The sequence below is a fragment of the Podarcis gaigeae genome (assembly GCF_964106915.1).
Source record: "Podarcis gaigeae genome assembly, chromosome: 4".
Classification (NCBI taxonomy): Eukaryota; Metazoa; Chordata; class Lepidosauria; order Squamata; family Lacertidae; genus Podarcis; species Podarcis gaigeae.
In genome coordinates this window covers 44464876-44486751 of record NC_139677.1, presented here as the reverse complement: position 1 = coordinate 44486751, position 21876 = coordinate 44464876, and the positions used below count along the sequence as shown (strand labels likewise).

Below are 21876 nucleotides of genomic sequence, written 5' to 3'. Positions count from 1 at the left end.
ATGTCTGTGTACAGGTGGAAATTGCCTGGTTGACATATGTTAAAATCCTGCCAAAGTCCACATTGCAAAAAGCATGATAAATTTCATTTTTTCCTTCAGGGAGGAGGGGATCCTGGAATGGAATGTCCCTCTCATTTGCTCCACTAGGCAGGTCAATATGCAAATTGGATCTCACTACCTCATGTGGGAGGCAACCTTCCAATTTTCTCTTGCCTAGTTCCACGCAGGTTGGGCGACAGATGTTTTCTGTCATGCCATTACGTTAGGAGAAGTCTTCATGAATTCATTCAAATTTAGAGCATACCAGCCAAATATATATTTTTTCTACAGCTCAGCTTGCTAGCCTGCTGTTCTTAGCAGATTCTTTGGCTTGGGAGTTTGGGGGAGCAAAGGTGGTCCATGGTGGCATACCTTTTCCCACCCCGATACAGGCTTGCTTCCTGGAGGCAGAGCTTCCTAGACATTTATAAGAAACAAAAAGAAAATCTTTAGCGATAGATTGTTGTGTCCCTTAGAGAACAATTTTTTTTTTACCATATTTTCAATGCAAATAGTAGACAGGTTTTGTTGTTGTTGTGTGTTTTTTGTGATGTTGCCATGAAGTGTCTGTTCCAGGTAACGTTGCTTGTGTTTTTAAGTCAGCATTTGAATTTTTTTTATAGGACATGGGGAGAGATGCAGTCTGAGTATATCACGGTACTTGAACAATACGGCTGCTACACCAAAATGATCTCCACCATGGCATATTGCCTATGCCATGGCATAGTATTGTTAAGCTGCAGCAGTCTCAGCTGAACTTCTGAATGACACTTTTGAAGAGTATAGTTCCATCTGCTTTAGGATCCTTTCATTTGTAAGAGCAAGAAATATCCTACCTTGCCACTTGCAAATAGCAAGACTGATTTTGTCTTCCAAGTTCAAACCTAACACTCTGCCCACTATGCTAGATCTCAGCCAATATAGGTAATGCAAGAGTTTGGAGATAAAAGAGCTTAAATGTTTACAGTTTTGAAATTTTGTTGTAAGTAATTTTCATGAACAGCTTCTCCCTTCTGCAAAGCAAAATTTCTTATTGGTTATTGATTTGTTAAAAAATAAAAGGCAATTAACAATATTCACAAAGCATGATAAACACAAGTTTTATATGTTTCTACATTTTCATGAATCTTTAGAAATCATAACATTTCTTTATTTACATTTTTCCCCAGGTGATTCATGGCAGGGGACGTGGAAGGATTTAGTTCCTCCATCCATGACACCAGCGTCTCTGCTGGGTTCAGAACACTGTATGAGGAGGGATTGCTTCTTGACGTCACTCTTGTTATTGAGGACCACCAGTTTCAGGCTCATAAGGCATTGCTTGCCACCCAAAGTGATTATTTCAGGATTATGTTCACTGCTGATATGAGGGAGCGAGATCAGGACAAAATCCATTTGAAAGGCCTAACTGCAACAGGCTTCAGCCATGTTCTCCAATTCATGTACTATGGAACCATTGAACTGAGTATGAGCACTGTTCATGAAATCCTGCAAGCTGCCATGTACGTCCAGCTTATTGAGGTGGTGAAGTTCTGCTGCTCCTTTCTATTAGCAAAAATATGCTTGGAAAACTGTGCAGAAATTATGAGACTTTTAGATGACTTTGGTGTAAACATCGAGGGCGTCAGAGAAAAGCTGGATTCCTTTTTGTTAGAAAACTTTGTGCCTCTCATGGCCAGACCTGACTTCTTGTCCTATCTGAGCTTTGAAAAGCTTATGACTTACTTGGATAATGATCGTCTGAGCAGATTCCCAGAGATAGAGCTCTACGAGGCTGTTCAGGCTTGGCTGCGGCATGATAGAAGACGCTGGAGGCATACCGACACCATCATTCAGAACATCAGGTTTTGTTTGATGACACCATCCAGTGTATTTGAAAAGGTTGGTGCGTTTGAAAGCAATAGATAGAATTCATCTTTACGTTTAGGGCAGCATGCTGTTAATAGGTAAAATTTCCAGAAATAGGAGGAGGGAAAAATAAGACACTGTTTTAGAAAATGGAACATTGAAGTCGTCAATGTCTGAAACAAGTGCCATCTAGCTTTTAGAACAAAACAAAACAAAACAAAACAAAACAAAATCCCCCAAATGCAAACTAGCAGGATTTACAGCCAGGAAAAAGGTAGGTTTGCAGCTTTTTCTGATTGTTAGTGATAGAGAAAACCTCATAAACAAGTACAGCAAGGTGATTGACAAGACGACATGTATTGTAATCAGTGAAACAAAATATATTCCTGCAGCGAGGAGGGGATCCTCGCATGGTTGTCCCTCCCACTTGTTCCACATACGCAAATTAGACAGATTTTAGCTCATGGTAGGAGGGTAATGCCTCCTGTTTCATTCCTGCCTTGCTGCAGTGCAGGTTGAGTAATAGTTATATGCTGCCGTCCTTAGCTTTCTGAGGAAAGGGTTGACTTTGTTGACCAATTCCCTGTGGGGGAAAAAGAGAATTGGTCAACAAAGTCCAATTTACAGAGAATTCAATGACAAGAATGTCTTGAGTCGTCTGCTCACAGCTGCCCTTTTTTGACTGATTCCTCACAAGAAGAGGCCAGAGGAGCAGAGGTTACCCATGGCGGTGGGCTGTCTCCCTCAGTGTATGCTCAAGTTTGCTAAGAGTTTCATCCCAGGAAGCCAGCAGAGGCTGTGGAGGAGGGGATGGCTGACCTGACGGAAAGGCAGTTAAGATGGATGCTGGCCTTGCCCCTGCCTTCCAGTTAGCCCATTGAGAGAGCTGAGGTTTTGGAGGGTCTGCAGACACTGAACTTTGTGTCATCCCCTCATCTAGTGATCGACAGCACAGCTCTCAACTCCCAAGTTTTGTTGGCAGATCTGACATATTGGTACAGGGCCTGGGGGTTGGTGTGGGCCCAGTCCCTCAGATGGCTTTTTGCGCCTGCTGTTTTCCGCTCAACCATGGCCTGGAGCCCAGCCCTAAGTCTTACCTCAGGTTTGGGCAGGAGAGAGGGCCTCACAGTGCACAATGCTCCCTTTAGTAGTGAGCTAAAGATTCCTCAGTGACGACTCCTGCATAGGCTCTTTCCTGCTGTTTTGGGGGCAGAGAGCTATTCCTCACCTTCCTCCTCTCCTGGCTGTAGTGATGCAGCAGCTGTTTCCAAATCTAGGCGGTGATCTAACCTTTGCAGGTATAGGGCCACCTCTGGGCAGCTGGAAGAGGACATCTTGGTGTCACTAAAATGCTGGGCCAGAAGAGAGGGAGCTGAGGCAGCTCAGAGGTCTGAAAGCAAGTCTATTCCTCTCCCTCAGTCTCCTATCAGCAGCCACAGATTGGTGGTGCCAGGCAGGGGCTGCAGAGCAGGCAACAAGCTTTCAGACTTGTGATCGGCTGTGGTTGAATTGGAGGAGGATGAAGCTGCTGTGTCTGCCATGGCTTCCAACAAGGAGGAGGGGGAATTACCAGCCAGTGTGGAGGAGGAGGCGTTTTCTGCACCTTTGTCTTGCTTGTTTTCTACCAAGGATTTTGCCCTCTTAAAAAGGCAAGTCATATCTTAGAGATCCCTGCTCCTAAGAACATGGGGTGGGAGGAGGGAGCCTCTGAAGTGAAACGTACCCAACCCTCCAATCTCATTTGATAACTTTTCCATCTGTTTTCAAGAAGGCTCTGCCAGCTCAATGGGCCTAAAAGGCTTTATACCTTTCAGTCTGATAGTACGGCTAAACTAATTCCTCCTCCTGGGTGCTGTTTAGTTTTGATGGCACAGAACTATAAAATTGTAGAGTTGAAAGAGACCTGGAAGATTGTGCAGTCCAACCATCTGCAGCGCAGGAATTCTGCCCACAGCCATCCCTGGTTGGATTTGAACCACCAACCTTCTGATTGACAGCCAGACACACTAACCCATTGCGCCACAGGAGGGCAGCAAGAACACTGGCAGCCAAGGACACAGATAAATTAGCTAGGAACACAGATGATAAGAGAGGACTGAGATCCTGCTGAGGCGTGCCCATGAAACTACTACATTGGAAATTAGGGTGACCACAGCCTCACTCTTGATGGCCAGGGCCTCCCTAAAATGGGCGAAGACTTCTGGAGGAGGTTCTGGCTAATAACTCCCACCTTCTCTAGGGAATTTGAAAGCTGGAGAGGACAGCTGCCTCTATGGCTGATGATAGCCTAGATGCCATGTAGTATGCTGCAAGGGCCATGGCAGTCAATGTAGCTATTAGGAAATACCTATGGTTTAAGATGTGGAACACAGATTCCAAGTGTAAGGTTAATCTAGTTACAGGCCCTTTTCTAGGGGGCAGGCTGTTTGGTGACCTCTTAGAGCCCTACTTGGTGGAAACTAAGAATAAAAAAAAAAGCTGTGGGGTGTCAGTTTGGGCGTAGCTCCTTTCAGCCCTCCAAGGGTGCCTATGGTTCTAAAGACAACAGATGCCCGCGGTACCAGTGGGGTGGACAGATTCTATCCCAGGCAACAGTAGAACCAGTTCTCCAATTCCAGAGGCTCTGGACAGAGTCAGGGAGGAAAGAAGGCAACTCAGTCCAGACTCCCTAAGTCAGCTGCAGGAACTTCCAGTTGAGGGTCGTCTGCGGTAGTTCTTCCTTTGTTGAAGAGAGATGACAACAGATCAGAGGGTTCTGCAAACTGTGAGGGAAGGGTATACTGTAGACTTTGCCTACTTACCTTATGACTACTTTGTGATTTCTCCCAGATCCAAAAAGGAAAATTACACCATCTGGTCTTTGCAGCCATTCAGCGCCTGATATCCATCAGTGTTATAGAGCTCTTGTCCCCAACAGAGCATTGCTACAGCTGCTACCCCATATTTATTCTTCGTATTCCCAAAGAAGAAAGGAGATTTCAGGGTCATACTGGGTTTGAAGAGGGTGAACAGGCACATCCAGAAATGCAGGTTCAGAATGGAAACCCTTCATACCATCATGGAGCATCTTATCAGCTGGGGGCTTCCTTGATAGCATTTCTATATCACACCAATACCAGTGTGGTCCAGCAAAACTCAAGAGTCTTCTACCTTTCCCATTGTCAGCCTTTCCAGAATTGACTGTGAAGAAAGCTACTTGCCCACACAGTTCAGTGTAAAATGTTTTATTGCTTCAAGACACAAGACCATTCAGACATATTATACACATAGTTAAGAGATGTTGGTACATCATAAACTATTCTACTAAGTACAGTAACTTGGTCTTAGAGGTTAAACTGAAGAGATCCAAATATACAGAGAGGTCCAAGTTTTGGGAGAGTTCCACCACCACCACCCACCACATTGCTGCTGAATGCAGCCTTGGTTTTATACCTGCTAATGCACGTTTAAACATTATTTGAGTCATGCCAGAGGCCTGTAGCCTTGAGCTGTTTCAAGAGGCCCACCATAGTTGACGTCCTAACCCTTAACAGAAATCAGTTGCAGAGGAAGGGCAACTCAAAACACTGACCAAGCAGTTCGTGCAATTTCGCATATATTCCCAAATTACACCAACACCCCTTCTGTTGGGCTGTTGCCTTGAAATATTTCAATTTGTGATACCTAATGGAAAAGTTGCAGACTTGTTCTTTTCTGCAGATACAGGCTTTGTAAATATATCTGCCAGCATAGACTCTGAAGAACAGTATTGGAACTTAACTAGGCCTTGCTGAATATGATCTTTCACATGATATGGGATATCAGTGTGCTTTGTTCTGGGGTTACACCGCTCAGCCTCAGTAGTAGAGGGCCTACTATTTTCTTGTTCTTCCTCTTGCTTTGAGCATAGCCAAAGAAACTGTTTTTATTATTTTTACCATCTCTTGCAAGCCTGATCTCATTCTAAGCTTTGGCCCACCTGTGTGCTCTTCCTTCATGATTTTCTTTCATTTCTTCATTTCTCATACATGCCCTTATTAAATCTCGGCCCATTTGTAAACTCCTTTGTGTAGCCACACTGTTTTCTTTAGATGCCTCCCATCTTTCTTTCTTGTTGGAATTGTGCATCCCCCCTCCCAATATTTCACCTTGAAGGAACTCCCATCCATCTTTGACTCCCTTCTCTTTGAGTATGTCTGACGATGGGATGTCACCTAGTAATTCCTTCAGCTTTTTGAAATCGGCCTTCTTTCTTCTGGAAAGTGCTTTTCCCAGTAGCTATTACATCAGCACATTGAGTGTCACAACTGGGGGAACTCTCAGCATGTAAGCAACTGTTCTTGTTTCACAAAGATTCAGTGATGCAGAAGTTGGTCCCCACGTTTTAACTCAAGTTTTCATAGGAGCCAGGATGTAATCTTACCTTCTTTCTGTCCCCATCCTAGATTGGACAAGGAGAGGGAATGGTGCTCTGGACTTAACAATGAGCACTGCATGTCTGTCTAAAGAGAACAAATCTTGCCTGTCTGACTCCCTGTTCATCTCCTTCCAGCCACAGACCATAGGAAAGAAGGTTTCAGCTGCTACACTTTCCAGATGGCTGACAGGATGCATTTCCAAGTGCTATGTGGTTTCTGATTTGGCCTTGCTGGCTGGGGTCACTACTCACTTCACTAGGAGTGCCTCTGCTTCAGCTATCTTTGACACTTTGGATATTTGTAGGGCAGCCACCTACTCTTCTCTGTCTATCTTTGTGAGACATTACAGGATCAATATCTATGTATCTGCCAAAGCTTCTTTCAGTAGGTGTGTATTACAACAGGTGGTTTCCTAGTTAGGGGTAGGGTCCACAGCTGGCTCCACCTGACAGTAGCTTTTGTGCATCCCATCCAAGGATTCCTTACTCCTGGTAGGAAATTGTGACATTGGACCTCCAATGAAGGTCCATTTTCTGCAGGGGATGGAGGTGATCCTACCCACTCTAGGCTAGTTTCGGCTATTCGTTGCAGCTTGGACAAATTCGTTTATATGCTGGGGTTTTTTAGTATTCTCCTCAGTTCAGTTTTGTATTGGGTTTTTTAATTGGATGTTCCTCTTCCTTAAGAGTTGCCGTTCTTGCCTTTTGTATCCATGGCATGCAGTGCTTTTGTCTGAGATTAACATACTTTCTTCTGAGCTGAATTACCTTGTCAACCGGAGGTGTTACCCTCTCTCCTTGAGGTAAGATCTGTCTAATTTGTATATTCCTGCCTGTGGAGCAAGTGGGAGGGGAAACCACCTGAGGATCCCCTTAATCCCCTGCAGAAAATGGACTTTTGGGAGGTCCACAATTGCACACAATGACTTCTTTTATAAAGTGGAAAATCAGAAATGCAAAAGTGTATTAGAAATATAGGTGTTACTTGATTTTATGTTTTTAATTCTACCCTTGATTTGATATTGTTAGCCCTACCCTTTTCTTTCTTGATTCCTATGGAATCAGTGGAGGATCTAGGTTGTTGTGCTCCAGAAGTAGAAATGAGCTCCGTCATGGCTCTTTATTTTTTTCAGCTGTTCCTGTCATTTGCGGCTGAAGTTTAAGGCAAATGGAAAAGAGTCTCCTCTTGCTGGGGCCTTTAGTACCAGTTCTCTTTCTGTTCCATCTCCTCTTTGTTGGAAGAGACAACTCTGATTATTATGGGGTTTAAAGCACTCCTGTATTTATTATCATTATTTATATTATTATCATTCTAAAAATATACATTTCAGGGGTCAAAAGCCAGGGTACAGAGGCACCTGTTCAGCGTTCTCAGAAAGCTGTATAATAATGGTGCAAGATGCACCTCTGTGGGAGGGGATTTCCACAGCTTAGGGGTTGCCTCAGAGAATGCCCTCTCCTGGGCTACCTTGTCTCTGAGCTTCCGAGGGCAGTGGAACAATCAATGAGGCCTCCCCTGCCAACACCCAAGTGTGTCTGTAGATTAGGAAGTGGTTTTTCAGGTGTTTGGGGCCTGAGTTGTTCTATTGCAGGAAGCTGAATTCTCAGTCTGCTTGGAAAGTTACTGTATAATACTGTTCCCCTTTTAGGTTTGGTCTTCTCCAATAACAGAGAAATGGGAAATGGTAAATGTTGGTTTATAAATGTATTTACAGTGGTAGCTTGGTTCTCAAACTTAATCCATTCCAGAAGTCCGTTCCAAAACCAAGGAGCGCTTTCCCATAGAAAGTTATGCAACATGGATTGATCTGTTTCAGACTTTTAATAACAATTCCCAAAACAGCAATTTAACATGAATTTTACTATCTAACAAGACCATTGATCCATAAAATGAAAGCAATGAACAATGTACTGCAGTCACACAATCAGTGAGTAGCGGAACTGGGTTCCACACAGTCACACAAAAAAGAGCCACAAAAACGCAAAATAAATAGCAAAAACAGATAGACCTCAGTGTAACACGCCAAACGGAAGTGTGGCACTCAAATTGGAAGTGTAACACTCAAAACGGAGAACGTTCAACTTCTGAAAAAAGTTCGCAAACCAGAACGGGTTTGCAGTGTTTGGGTTCCAAGTTCTTTGAAACCAAGGCATTTGAGAACCAAGGTACCACTGTATATACTTCCCTCTTGCAGAACATCAGGGAGGTGCACCATATAAAAACATTTAGAAACCGTACAAAACTCATTAAAATGACTGGCTGTTGTGTACTGGATTGAGGTCTGCATTCTTTACAGGGGCAAGGTTCCCTGAGGAATTAAGAGACCTTTGGAGAAGCTGGTTATTAGGAGAGCAGACTGCAGTTTCAATCCATCAGGAACAAAGCTTCTTATTCAGGAAGACTACCCAAGCAGTGGCAACTTTCCCCTAGGTCTAGATATGATATTTCAAGAGTTGGGCAAACTTTGATTCAAGGAAGCCCATCAGTATGGGGCAGGAAAATTGGGAAAACAGAGAAGAGGAAAAGGTTAGGTGGAATACCACCTCGACTTTGCAACTGTACATGGGTGGAATCCTGGCTGGGAGGAGGGGGAAGATCTCTTGGTGCCTAGTACTAAACAAGGATCAGCCAAATAACGAAGTAGATGGTTTTTCTTCTTCTTTATATTAAGAAAGGAAATATATTTTCAATAGCATTTTCCTCTGATGGCTGTACACAGCCTGTGTTATCTTGTACACAGAGTTCTGTTTAAACAGAAGTTCTAAAGTGTCAGTACCTTTGTGTAACCACTGCACTTGTTACCACCTGCCACAAGTACAAAACTATCATTAGGAAGATAGGGTTATATAAGATTCTGTAATAGTGACCCATCAAGTAAAGCTGTCATACCAGTTTGGCATTTTTCTTTGTATTAGGACTAAAATAGTTGTTCAAAAGAATATGCAAAATGTTTAAATCCATGTACATTTTGATACTGATATGCATTAGAAGAAACCTAATGATATGGTTGATTTTAAAATTAGGTTTTTAAGTCAGGTGTCCAGCCTTATACATTTGTATTTTCATGCTAAGCTGCATTAAATAATTTCTTAGGTTTAGACTTAAGTTCTGTGAGCCAATAGAGTGAAATAGAAGCCTTTAAAGACCAAACTAAACAACCAAGAACGACACGTATATTTTCTAACACTTATCCCTAATGCCACACTTTTGAAATTTATTAAATAAATGTGTTGTATTCTGATTGTTGTGTACTGTAGTCATTGGTTACAAACATTTGATGTATCTTTAAAACCTTATTTTGCTTTTCATACATTATTCTCTTTGTGGACTTGCTCACTTTTTATGTTAGATCAGTATATGTGTGTTTCTCATCCATATTTTCTGTTTCCATTTATATTACAGGCAGTTCACAACTTACATGTACTTAACTTGTGCACATTCAGATTTACACGCTTGACAAAAAAAAAAGTTAAAAAATTCAGAAGGGGGTGAGTTTCTGGGGAAAATTACTTTGGCAATCCTACTTCGCCATTGAATCCAGTGTGTTTTGACTAGACATGATTTTGGCTTTACGCATAACCCCTGTGTAAGTTGAGAGTCACCTGTATTTATTAGTCTAGTCTGTATCCAAAATATAGTTGTCTTGGTGTCAGTTCACAGCATAGTATCTTAATGAGATGCTTCCAGGCCTACATGTACATAACCCCTTGTGTCCCTGCCCTAGTTCTTAAAAGAAGAGAGGGACCTTCTTCTTCCAGTGGCCAAACTTTTTGTACTTTTTTATTTTACTGCTGTTCCTCAGCTAGTGATCTGTTGCTGTCACACAGAGTCCCAGCTTCTAGCAACCTTTGAGTATAGTCTCCAGTCCTTTCTCAAAATCCAGTTTGCCCTGGCAGTATCGGGAACTCTCAAGGAAATGCAAACGCTACATGAGTGAGGATTATTTGAAGGTGGGATGAAGAGAGAAAGGGCTAGATGCAAAAGCCAGAAGTTGATAGAAATAGGGACCCAGTGTGGCAGTGGTGCTTTTCTAAAAAAGCAATATCAAATAAGTTTAGGCAAAATCTCGAGCCTGGATTGCTTTCTCCTGTTTTTTGGTACAGGCAAAGAAGGCATTAGATGAATATGTATGATTTAATCCTTGGGATATTTCTCTTTTAGAGTTCATCTTCTAGAATAAGTAACCTGCTCAAGGAAGAGCAGTATATGTATGGAAGTTACTTCATAGTTGGGTGTTCCCTGGAATGAAAAGACTGCATCCACAATGCAAAACTGTGTAGTTATCCAGTCTACCTTTGTAGTTACCTCCATGTATCACCTAACAGTTAGTCCCTGACAGTTGGTATAACAGAGTTTCATAGCAAGTGGGAGGACTTGCTGGAAGTGGGTGTAACTGAATTCCAAACAACAGGTGTTTCATAACAAGGCCCAATCAGTTGAAGCATTCTTAGGACAACAATGCATTGTGGATTCATGGACTTCTTCCTTCCTCTCTTGCCAGGGGCGCCGACTTACCCCTTACATGGGGGGAGGGCATCATGTTATGCATCATGTAACGCGTCCATGATGCAGCACTGGGCGGGGAGGTGGCGGAGTGCGGCACTGGGCTCCAAGCTCCACCTCCTCCCCGCGGCATGCACCCAGCAGGGGCAGGACGTGTGGAGGGTGATCTTCACCCTTGCGCGTCCCAGCCCTGTCCTGGCTCCCAAGTGTGGGCTGGGGTGCACAAAGGGCATGTGGCAGCAGCGGGGGGGGGGGGTATCAGCCCCCTCAGTATTGGGGCTGGGTCCCCTGATTCAAAACATTGAGAGGGCTGGAGCCCCCAGCGCCCCATATACCTGGCGCCGGTGCCTCTTGCATGGGTAATCCTCCTTTTCAGGAGCTATGGTAGCAGCAGACTTGGCACCAAGCCACGGTTTGCAAACCTGCTTCTAACCAGTGTGTCAGGTTGAGTTTTTGTTTAAACTATAGTAAGGAAAACGTAGGTCTACCTGTAGTACTGAATTCAGTTAGTCTCCAAACTGAAAGAACAGGAGAAATGCCAAAGGAAGAGATGAAGCACTACAAGTCTCAATTAAGGTTAAATTGGCTTGTGTTACAGCGGAACCAAGCCTGTGCCAGTTATTTACTCAGAAGATGTGTATGCACAGATCTTCAGCTTGGCCTGTTCTTGTGTTTTAAGAACTGTGAATCAGAATAGCTGTCAGTCACAGAAGTCATCCAATTAGTGAAACAACAAATGCAGGGATAGGAGATAGGTTGAAAGTTTTGGAATGGTATTTATTGATAAGGAAGGGGTGATATTCAGTTACGTTTTAATGCAATTAATGGACCTAACTTAGTAATGCTTGTTAATTTTAATGGGCCAACACTGAGTAAAACTTAGCTGAATACCAAGCTGCTGTCTTCAATGTAATAAAAGGGGAGGGTGGGGAAGGAATCCTCAGGGTGGCTAACCTGTGGCCCGAAATATGTTTCTGAGGGTTATGCGTGAACAAGCCTAGACTAGTAATAGCCTTTGCTAACAAATGGCAATTAAGATATGAGGTAGGAAAGACTTTTGTCCTAAGAGAAGCCTGTCATGTTGAAAACAAATTCAACCAGGTTGAAAATGAGGATTCATAGCTGACTTTCATTTTACTGATAGCAAAGGGAGATTTCTCCAAATTTTATACTTCCAGAAGTATTAGATTTTATGAGGAAGTTGTTATTTTGTAGCCTGTCGGAGCAAGTTGTCTTGGAATGCAAATGTTCCTTAATGTTAGTTACAGCTTGTGGAGTGGGATGGTGTAAGTTCTGCCAAATTTATGTGAATGTTGACTAATCTTATGTTACTTGAACTGCCAATCATTATTCAGTTGCAAAGGATGAAGATTTGAGGATCTGTATTCAACTTTTTAGTTGCTTTATCCAAAATGTGTGCTGCTGCGTGTGTTTACATGTCCTCTTGTGGTAACTTTTCGTCTAAGCTACTACTTTGTTATGTTTTCCATGCAACTTTGACAAACTAAAAATTGGATATATTAGTAAACTAATAAAATCAAGAAAATGCACTTTGTCCAACCAGATGCCTCTAGGAAGTAGAACTTGCTGTTGCTCCTAGCAAACTAGTTGGCATACAGTACTCAATATATAGCCATCATGACTTTTAGCCATTAAATATTTTTTCTAATCTTTTAATGACTACTGGCATACATTGTGACAGTGAATTTCATAAGTTAGTTATGTGTTATGTGAAGTACTACCTTTTGTCTGTCCTGAGTCTCCTACCAATTCCATTCTAGTATTATGAAAGAGAAAAATTCATTCCGCAAAGTTTTTTGGAAGCAGTTTCAAGAGTGTGTGTGCTAAATTCCACTGTAAAAATCAAATGCACTCTAGAAACTTTCATAATGCAATAAACCAAGCTGATCAGATTACTCTAGTTTTCTGATTTGGTTTTTAACAAGGAAAAAAAAGTAAAGCATTTCAAATGTTTCTGTGATGATTTGTATTTGCAGTATTTAGTACAGGTTCGTAACCCTATTGATAAACCCAGTGTACATTTTTTCTTAGTCTAATGACTGTCTTGTGTTCACAGCCAAACTTCTGTTCACAGGTCATTCATTGTACCACTAAAATTGAAACAAAAATACTATCTATTTACTAGGGCTTCATTTGATGTTGCAGGAAAATAAAGTACCGTATTTTTCGCTCTATAAGATGCACCTAGTTTTTGGAGGAGGAAAACAAGAAAAAAAATATTGTGAATCTCAGAAGCCAGAACAGCAAGAGGGATCGCTGCACAGTGAAAGCAGCAATCCCTCTTGCTGTTCCGGCTTCTGGGATAGCTGTGCAGCCTGCATTCGCTCCATAAGGCACACACACATTTCCCCTTACTTTTAGGAGGGAAAAAGTGAGTCTTATAGAGCAAAAAATACGGTACTTCTAACATTGATTTCCAAACATGTGAATATATGGTATTCCATTGTATATGTATTTAAAATTGAGAGAAAGCGGGGCTAGCGTTTGGTCACAAAGGTTTAAAATGTGGTCATTGTTAGAGCATGTTTTTATCTTGATGCCTCTTTGTATATGACTGAAATGCACATAGCTCTAAATGGTTTGGTAGCTTGATTCTTTCGTTAAGATCAGTATGACTGTGGTTGTTAATGCATAACTTCCTTGAGTGTAAGATCACAGCATCCATGAGGCAGTGGTGAAAGGTCACTTAAGGATGTCATTTCCATGCTATTTGTTAGAAGCAGCAAATAAAGTCTTTCTTGTGAAAGTCTGTTCTGTAGCAGCAAGGTAAAAGCTCTTGGTGTAAATATGTAGCCTTGCTGTTAAACTTATCAAAAGTTTCCTATAGATCTTGGAAGGTAGAACTAACAGTTTTCCTCCTGCCTTAAAGCAGTCAGCTGTGTGACCAAAGCTTGTTGGGCTCAATGAACATCAGAACAGGTGGCAACCACTAGGTATATGCTTGCTGATTTGTTTGCAAGTGTGACAAAAGCCCACCGTGAAATGCATGGGCTTGCTGGCACGCCACTAGGAATTAACTGAAAGAGCTATTCAGCATTTGATGGCCTTTAAGGACTTTAGTAAGCATTAGAGCATTAGGAAGGTAGTGGAATTCCTTGCAGCAGTTCTCAACCTGTGGGTCCCCAGATGTTGTTGGACTACAACTCCCATCATCCCTGAGCTCTGGCCTTGCTAGCTAGGGGTGATGGGAGTTGTAGTTCACCAACATCTGGGGATCCACAGGTTGAGAAAGGCTGCTAGAGGCTATCTAAACCTGAATTGGATTCTAAGCATTTAAAAACTGCCATGGAAAAAGCAAGTTCTATTTAATCCTTTTTTGCCAGACATCTCAAGGTAATAGTTAAAAAGTTTTTGGGGAACAATCAATCAGATGCAAAAAAGAAAAAATATTTCATTAGTTATGAGTTTTGTTGAACATAGACAGGGCGGTTAGATAGGAAAGTGACAGAATAAGAGGTGCAGTTTGTCAGAAGGTTCAGCAGGCTCTGCTGGACTTAGGGGACTTATTGCTGTGATTAGGTTATGTTTTCCCCCTCATGATTCAATTGTGTAAAATTAGGCAGCATAGATTTCTTCCTCATACTGTTTTCCTTGGTCAATACACACGTGTGTTTTGCTCTGTCCTTAGGTGAAAACATCGGAATTTTATCGTTATTCCCGGCAGTTGCGGCATGAGGTGGAGCAAGCTATGAATTACTTCCATAGTGTGCACCAGCAGCCTTTGATGGAAATGAAATCAAATCGCATCCGTTCTGCCAAACCCCAGACTGCAGTGTTTAGAGGAATGATAGGACACAGCATGGTAAATAGTAAAATTCTTCTTCTGCACAAACCAAGGGTCTGGTGGGAGTTGGAAGGTCCACAAGTACCGTTACGACCAGACTGCCTTGCTATTGTTAATAACTTTGTATTCTTATTGGGCGGGGAAGAGTTGGGGCCAGATGGTGAATTTCATGCTTCTTCCAAAGTGTTCAGATATGATCCAAGACAAAATTCTTGGTTACGAATGGCAGATATGTCTGTACCACGCTCAGAATTTGCTGTTGGTGTTATTGGAAGATATATCTATGCAGTGGCTGGAAGGACAAGAGATGAGACATTTTATTCAACAGAGCGATACGATATCACAGAAGATAAGTGGGAATTTGTGGATCCCTATCCAGTCAATAAATATGGACATGAAGGAACTGTTCTTGGTAACAAGCTGTACATCACAGGCGGAATCACATCCTCGTCCACATCTAAGCAGGTGTGTGTATTTGATCCCAGTAAAGAAGGGACTGTGGAGCAGCGAACAAGGAGGACTCAAGTGGTGACTAATTGTTGGGAAAACAAATGCAAAATGAATTATGCAAGATGCTTTCACAAGATGCTTTCTTATAATGGCAAGCTTTATGTTTTTGGAGGCGTCTGTGTAATTCTGAGGGCCTCTTTTGAGTCTCAAGGGTGCCCTTCTACAGAGGTTTATGACCCAGACAGTGATCAGTGGACTATTTTGGCTTCTATGCCAATTGGTAGAAGTGGTCATGGTGTAGCTGTGTTGGAAAAACAGATAATGGTTCTTGGGGGCCTATGTTATAATGGTCACTACAGTGATTCAATTCTCACTTTTGATCCTGAAGATAATAAATGGAAAGAAGACGAATACCCAAGAATGCCCTGCAAGCTAGATGGCTTACAAGTTTGTAGCCTACACTTTCCTGAGTATGTGCTGGAACATGTTAGACGTTGCAGCTAAAGTTTAAAGAAACAAAACAAAACTATTTATAATTTGGTGGGATGGAGGGCTGGGGTAAGGGAAAGCAGATTTAAGCCCACTGAAAACAGTGTCTTGTGTAATATGCCACTTAAATTAATAAAGAGAAAAAAGAAGTGTACAGGGAATGCATCTACCAAGTTTATTAGGAATGCTAATACCTGTGGTTTCATACTGATTTTATTTTTTACATGCTATTACTGTGTTTTGAGAGGGGAAATTGTTCTTCCATTTCATGTGTTTTAACCCCATATACTATGTCCATTCTGTATGAGTGAAGACAACACATGCTTCAGGATGCACTAGAATACACTCTGTTTGCAAGGTGGGTCAAAAGCATTTATGTATTTTGCATTTTTATTTTTTAAACTGTCAGGATAAAATTCAGCAGCCTTACTAGAACAGAGCCTGACTTCCAATGTAGCAGTGAAAGGGGCCTTTCAATTTGTTCCTGTAATTACTTGTTGTTTAAATGTTATTTTTATTTCCATTTATGACTCCTCCCAATCAGGTTTGACACTCCTCATTTTGATATCAGTGACAATTTAAAATGGTTTTCTATTTATTTTTCTATTTCTATTCAATTTATTTTAATGTACAGTAGTTCCAGTAAGTCTGCTGAAAAAATAGGTTTTTGAAAAAAAGAACACTGAAGATTTTCTACTAAAATAAATTCTAGGCTGCATTTGTCTGCGTTGTGGTTTGTGAATAAAATATATCTATATATATACATACATGCATACACTGTAAGATCAAAATGAAATGCATATTTTTATGTGCAGCTGGAAGAGTCTATTTTTAACTAGTGGACAGATATGAGCTATATCTGTTTAATTTTAGCTCTTAATAGCACCCTTTCATGTATTTAAATTTGTTGGGTAACTGGAGGCCTCGTTCTTATCAATGTAAACTTATATTTGGTATATACTGATTGATTCAGTAACACTTGAACTCCTTTATAACCAGGTGATAAAAATGTCGAAGCTACCATTTTTGTTGTTTATAAAGTCAGATCCCAACCTATAGTCTTCAGTACTTGATTCTAGAAATACAAATCAGAAATGTTTATAACAATCACTGCCTCTGCTATTCTTGAAGGATGGTAGAGCTTTTTAGTTGGTGTTTATCGCAGAAGCATTGCAGCTGTACAGTTCTTTGCACTGATTGAGCTGCTGGGCTCAAAAGATGCCGAGTTAGGCAAACTTCTATTTTTTAAGCAAATTTAGAAAATAACCACTGGCTCCACAGTATACTTGTATGGAGGTCTGAGGATGTTGAGCAATTGTATCTTGTTGAGGTCACTTTCTTAACTATTAGACAACTATCTGCGTATCACTGAAAATAAATCTGAACAGAGTTCTGAGCTGCAATACTCAAGTTCCAGTAGCTGCCTGTGGAATATGGAGATGAGCCAATCTTGCCTGGGCAATGTAAGGCTCACTGATGCTTGGCAAACTGCTAAAATGTGGCTTCAGAAGAAATGCAAGTCCAACTGTTTGTGTAAAACATGGAGGAATTAACTGTACCATTTGTTCCAGTATCATGAACTGGAAATCACTGTAGAACATGTAGTTCATTTCGTATTCTGGGAGTTGAAGCTTATGCATGCTAGAAACCTCCACAACGGACACATTTGACTGTGTCTTGTTTCAGCTCCTGGATTACCGAGGCCCCAAAGTGGTGTTACTGTTCTGCATCAAACATGTAAACGTCTACCCAAAAATGTTTTAACATTTTTCTGTCTTTTTTCCTGACACATGGATCAAGATCTAAGCTGCACAATCTCACATGATGTGTCTCTCTGTGCATACAAAACAAGCACGTACGGAAAGAAGTTATAGCCCAACCCTTCTCTCCTAAACACCCCCCCCCCCCATATAAGCCATGGCCTCACATGTATTCTTCGCCTATCATCTTTAGTGTGACCAGTGAAATCAAAAGCTTTCACTTCTGGTTTTAAATGAACCCAAGTTCCTCACTGAACTTGGGGAAAATCTGGTTTGCTTGATCTATGGTTTGTTCAATGAAGTCAAGATCAACCCATGTTTATAATCCTTTAAAAACAAACAAACCAGTGTTCCTGGAACAGAGAACTAATACATTTAAAATATGTTTCCATTGAAGGGCATCCAAGGCTCACTGCTGCTCATGCATGCAACACTAAACAGTGATTTAGCATTATGTGTAAAATGGGCCAAAGTATCTCTGCACATGCAAAAGTAAACACGGGCACTTTGTTGTGAGAGTGTTTTCAAACACACAATCGTGTATAATGAAACTGATTATACCATGTGCTCTGCTGTGCATCTGAATCAGCCTGGGCGTCAAATAAGCTTTTAAAAAATGATTTACCCGGGTTTCTCAACCTTTGACGAAGACCAAATGTGCAGATTTAGAAGTCATTGCTTTGCATATGTGCCACTTCTCAGCTTCTGACTTGAACTAGGTATTTGGTTTTCATTGTTGCTTTCAGCATAAAAGGAAGTTAGGTCTGAAATGATTCACCAAATGTAAAGTATTGGAGAATTAATTACGGCAAGCCAAGAATGGAATGATAAGACTGTAAAAATATTTTAACCTGTTTAGAAATCTCTAGTGCTTGTGGTTATCAACCCTTTATTCTTCATTCCATCCCAATGCAACTGTTTAAGAAGCCCAATTCCGTACATGTTTTATTGGAAGCCCTAATGAATTGGGGCTTAACCTCAGTCTGCATGAAATTGCAGCCTTATTTTATTCAATTCCTATCTTGTTTACACTGGATTTGTTTAATTTGTTTGTTTTTATTATCATCGCCCCATGTACCAGGTTTGAAAAACCAAAACCAAGCATCTAGCAGTTTCAAATCTAAAGGATGGTATTCTTTTCTCTTGTATAAGGTTAAGAAATATTTGTCAACTTGGAGTGTGTGTCAGTGATATTTAGCCTAATATCTTGACTTTGCCTATGATGCCAGAAACAAATAGTATATTCTTAGAACTTCTGTGTATTACTTGAGTTTGTTTGCTTAATATAAGAGAAAAGAATGTACCAAAATTCTAGTTCTCTGGCATCAGGTACTTGCATCTTTTTCCTTTGATTCCCAACACATTTCCTATTATGGACTAGAATTTGTCAAGTACTAGGCAGACTAGTCTAGGCTCATAAAAAAAGGCTCAATACTTTGTTTAAGCCCAATGGTTTTCATTTGTACTGGTGCTTCAGCTACCTGTTTAACTGGTGCCAAAACAAGGGGCATGAAACATAAAAACTCCATACAGGCAGTAACCACAATCCAACACATACTTAAGCCCTCGGGTTCTGAAAGGAATTTGTTTAACATGAGCTTAAGTATACTGCATTATTACAGTTGTACCTTGGTTTTTGAACAACTTGGAACTTGAACGCCGCAAACCTGGAAGTAGGTGTTCCAGTTTGTGAACTTTGCCTCGGAAGCCAAACATCAGCTTCCGTTACCAATCAGAAGTTGCTCCTTGGTTTCTGAACATTTCAGAAGTCGAACTGACTTCTGGAACACATTCTGTTTGAAAACCAAGGTACGACTGTAAATATATATGGTCCATACGTTTCAGTAGAACGGGGGGCATGTGAGGTACATCAACTGTAGGGAAACAAAACTGGGAAAGAAGTGGCTGCTCTTAATGCTTTTTAAGGGACCAGTAGCTCTCCAAGGAGTTTACAGATGTTTTATACTAATGGAAAAGTTGACTCTAGCATTTTAGCGGTATATGCCAACCTAATAGATGAAAACGTTTGCAATCCTAATTTGAGCCTAGATAAAGCAGTGTTTGTGTTGACACAACTTTCCCCCCAAGCATGGTTGCTGAGAAAAAGGATAAAGCTAGAATTGGAAGGTTACAGCATACATAAAACTTGACTTATTTAGTATGATGCTGCTTAAGCCATTAGTCGCTGCTAGATACTAAGTCATTTAGAAACCATGCGGATGGGGTCCAACTTAAAAAACAATAATTGGGATGATACTGTAGAACTCCATCACTGTTAAGTCTTTTTGCTTGTTTCATAACAGTTAAAGGGAGAATACTTTCTTATTAAATCCTGGTCACAGAACTTGCTAATGTTCAGAATACTTTTATTCTGGAGAGAGCAAACATTGTGAATTCTGAACTGGAGAATGGGCAGTGTGGCATCGAGATTGCCCATACATGGTGTAAACTGTAAAAGCCAATTAAGGGTGAGCTTATGTCTCTGTAAAACAATATGTACTGTATCATTAAAGTAATAGGGATTGAAAATCTTAGTTTTCGTATAGTGTGATCTCTCATCAGTGACAGTTTTGTTCCAAATAGTGTAGCAAAGAGAAAAGCAGACAGAAATCTGGATTAATAATTCTGGATTGCTTTGGTGGACTTTTCAAAATTATAGTATTGAGTTAGGATCAGGATTCCAGTTATAATCTCAATAGCTGGTAATCTTTACTATTAATATTAATGCCACTGGAAGTCTGGAAAAGCGTACTAGTGTAAAGCAAACTATGGGTCTGCAAATGTTGTTGAATCACAACTCCCACAAACCCTGATCATTAAAATATGATGGCTGGGGCTGATGGAGATTGGGCATTTTAACAGCATGTGGAGAGCCACAGGTTTTCTGCATTCCTGGGGAAAAGGTTACCGGGCTGCAGTGGCATATCCCTATATGGCATAAATTCTGCTGTTGCTTTACTGTTGTTCTGAATGAGTTGGCAGAGGTTTCATGAACAACGGTCTTGACAAGTTAACTTGGAAAGCTATCTTCTAACTGTGCTGAATCAAATGGAAGTACTTTGTTCAAACATATACACAAACTCAAATGTGTGTGTTGGGGTACTTTTTCCAGGAACGTTCCCAGAGCTGCTATGAAATTCTGTGATCTGTCCTTTTTAACTTTCTAAAAACATTTTTTCTTCCCACCCGTTTCCAAACATTAACTTCTCTCATGCTGTGAATGCATTATGTTCAGTGATGCATATATACTCTATTCTGTTTTTAAACTAATGTGTAAAAATTGTATATATAAAAATGTAAATAAAATATTTTTAATCTTTAGGGTACTTTGTCCATTGTGTATTATACTTCAAGTTCTTCTTTTCTATGGGTCAAGAATGTTGACCTAACTCAAAAATTACTTTTTATTTAAAACATTCAGCCCAATTGATAAGCAAGCACAAATGACTGTATGTTAAAATGGACACTAGATTAAGATTGCAATTCACCAGGCAATATCCTGCTGTGTCATGCTCAGTGTAGACCCTGTGAAATAAATACTTATCCTGCAAAATAGATCTGCCCTGAATATGACTTAAAATGGAGATCATACACCAACTTTCTTTGTGCCCCCTTAGCTGTAATTCAGAAAGGGAAACTATTACTCTCTTTTCAAAGTGGTTCAAATGGGTTCTAAGGATAAATACCGTATTTTTCGCACCATAGGACGCACTTTTTCCCTCCTAAAAAGCAAGGGAAAATGTGTGTGCGTCCTATGGAGCGAATGCAGGGGGGAGGCAGGCGGGAAAAGCCCCCAAGAGCTCTTGCGGGCTTTTCCACAGGAGGGAGAAGGGACTGACTGGTTGCATCAGTCCCTTCTCCCACCTCCCAGAAAAGCCAGGAGAAGCCGCGATCTCTTTAAAGGGGTTGCGCGGCTTCTGCGGGCTTTTGGGAGAGGTGAGGGAATCCCCCCACCCCCCAGGAAAGCCAGGAGAAGCCGTGCAGCCCTTTTAAAGTGTCCACGGCTTCTGCCGGTTTTGCGGGAGGTGGGGGAATTCCCTCACCTCCCAGAAAAGCCAGGAGAAGCCGTGATCTCTTTAAAGGGGTTGCGCAGCTTCTGCGGGCTTTTGGGAGAGGTGAGGGAATCCCCCACCTCCCAGTAAAGCCAGGAAAGCCCTGCACAGTGTCTCCCGGCAAGGAGAGGTTGCGCGGGGCTAAAGAGGAAGCCAAAACAGCGAGCGGGATCCATCCTGCTCACTGCCTTGGCTTGTGCCATAGCCGAGTGCAACCCCTCCGGCAGGGAGAGGTTGTGCGCAGCCTGTACGCTGCTCTTTGGGGCTGGGGGGGAAAGATTTTTTTTCTTGATTCCCCCCCCCCTAAAAACTGGGTGCGCCCTATGGTCCGGTGCGCCCTATGGTGCGAAAAATACGGTAACTCTCATTCTCTCCCTATAGGTCATGTTTCCTTCCCTCTTATCTGCTAATGATACCACCGTCGTTACTTTAGCACAATAACTTGCTGCACCATGAATTTCCTAAAGCCAGACAGTAATTATTCACATGCTACTCATGTTCTTCATGTCTGCAGCATGATAGGAGAAAATTAC

The 21876-nt window shown here is 41.4% G+C and overlaps 1 protein-coding gene and 1 long non-coding RNA gene across 3 annotated transcripts in view; one reads left to right on the top strand and one right to left on the bottom strand.

Annotated features, from left to right (window-relative positions):
- Positions 1–20612, top strand: part of KLHL15 (kelch like family member 15) — a 29102-nt gene extending 8490 nt beyond the window's left edge. For both annotated transcript variants that reach the window (XM_083734391.1, XM_083734390.1), the window contains 2 exons: positions 1209–1920; positions 14437–20612. In XM_083734391.1, coding sequence (XP_083590517.1) covers positions 1216–1920; positions 14437–15546 — 1815 coding nt within the window. In that variant the 5' untranslated portion in view covers positions 1209–1215 and the 3' untranslated portion in view covers positions 15547–20612. The remainder of the gene's footprint in view (positions 1–1208; positions 1921–14436) is intronic.
- LOC310842554 lies at positions 20587–21708 on the bottom strand. Its single transcript, XR_014563203.1, has 2 exons — positions 21424–21708; positions 20587–21334 (listed from the first exon to the last, which is right to left on the bottom strand). It is a non-coding gene; the product is annotated as an uncharacterized lncRNA (long non-coding RNA).
- Positions 21709–21876: the final 168 nt, after the last annotated feature.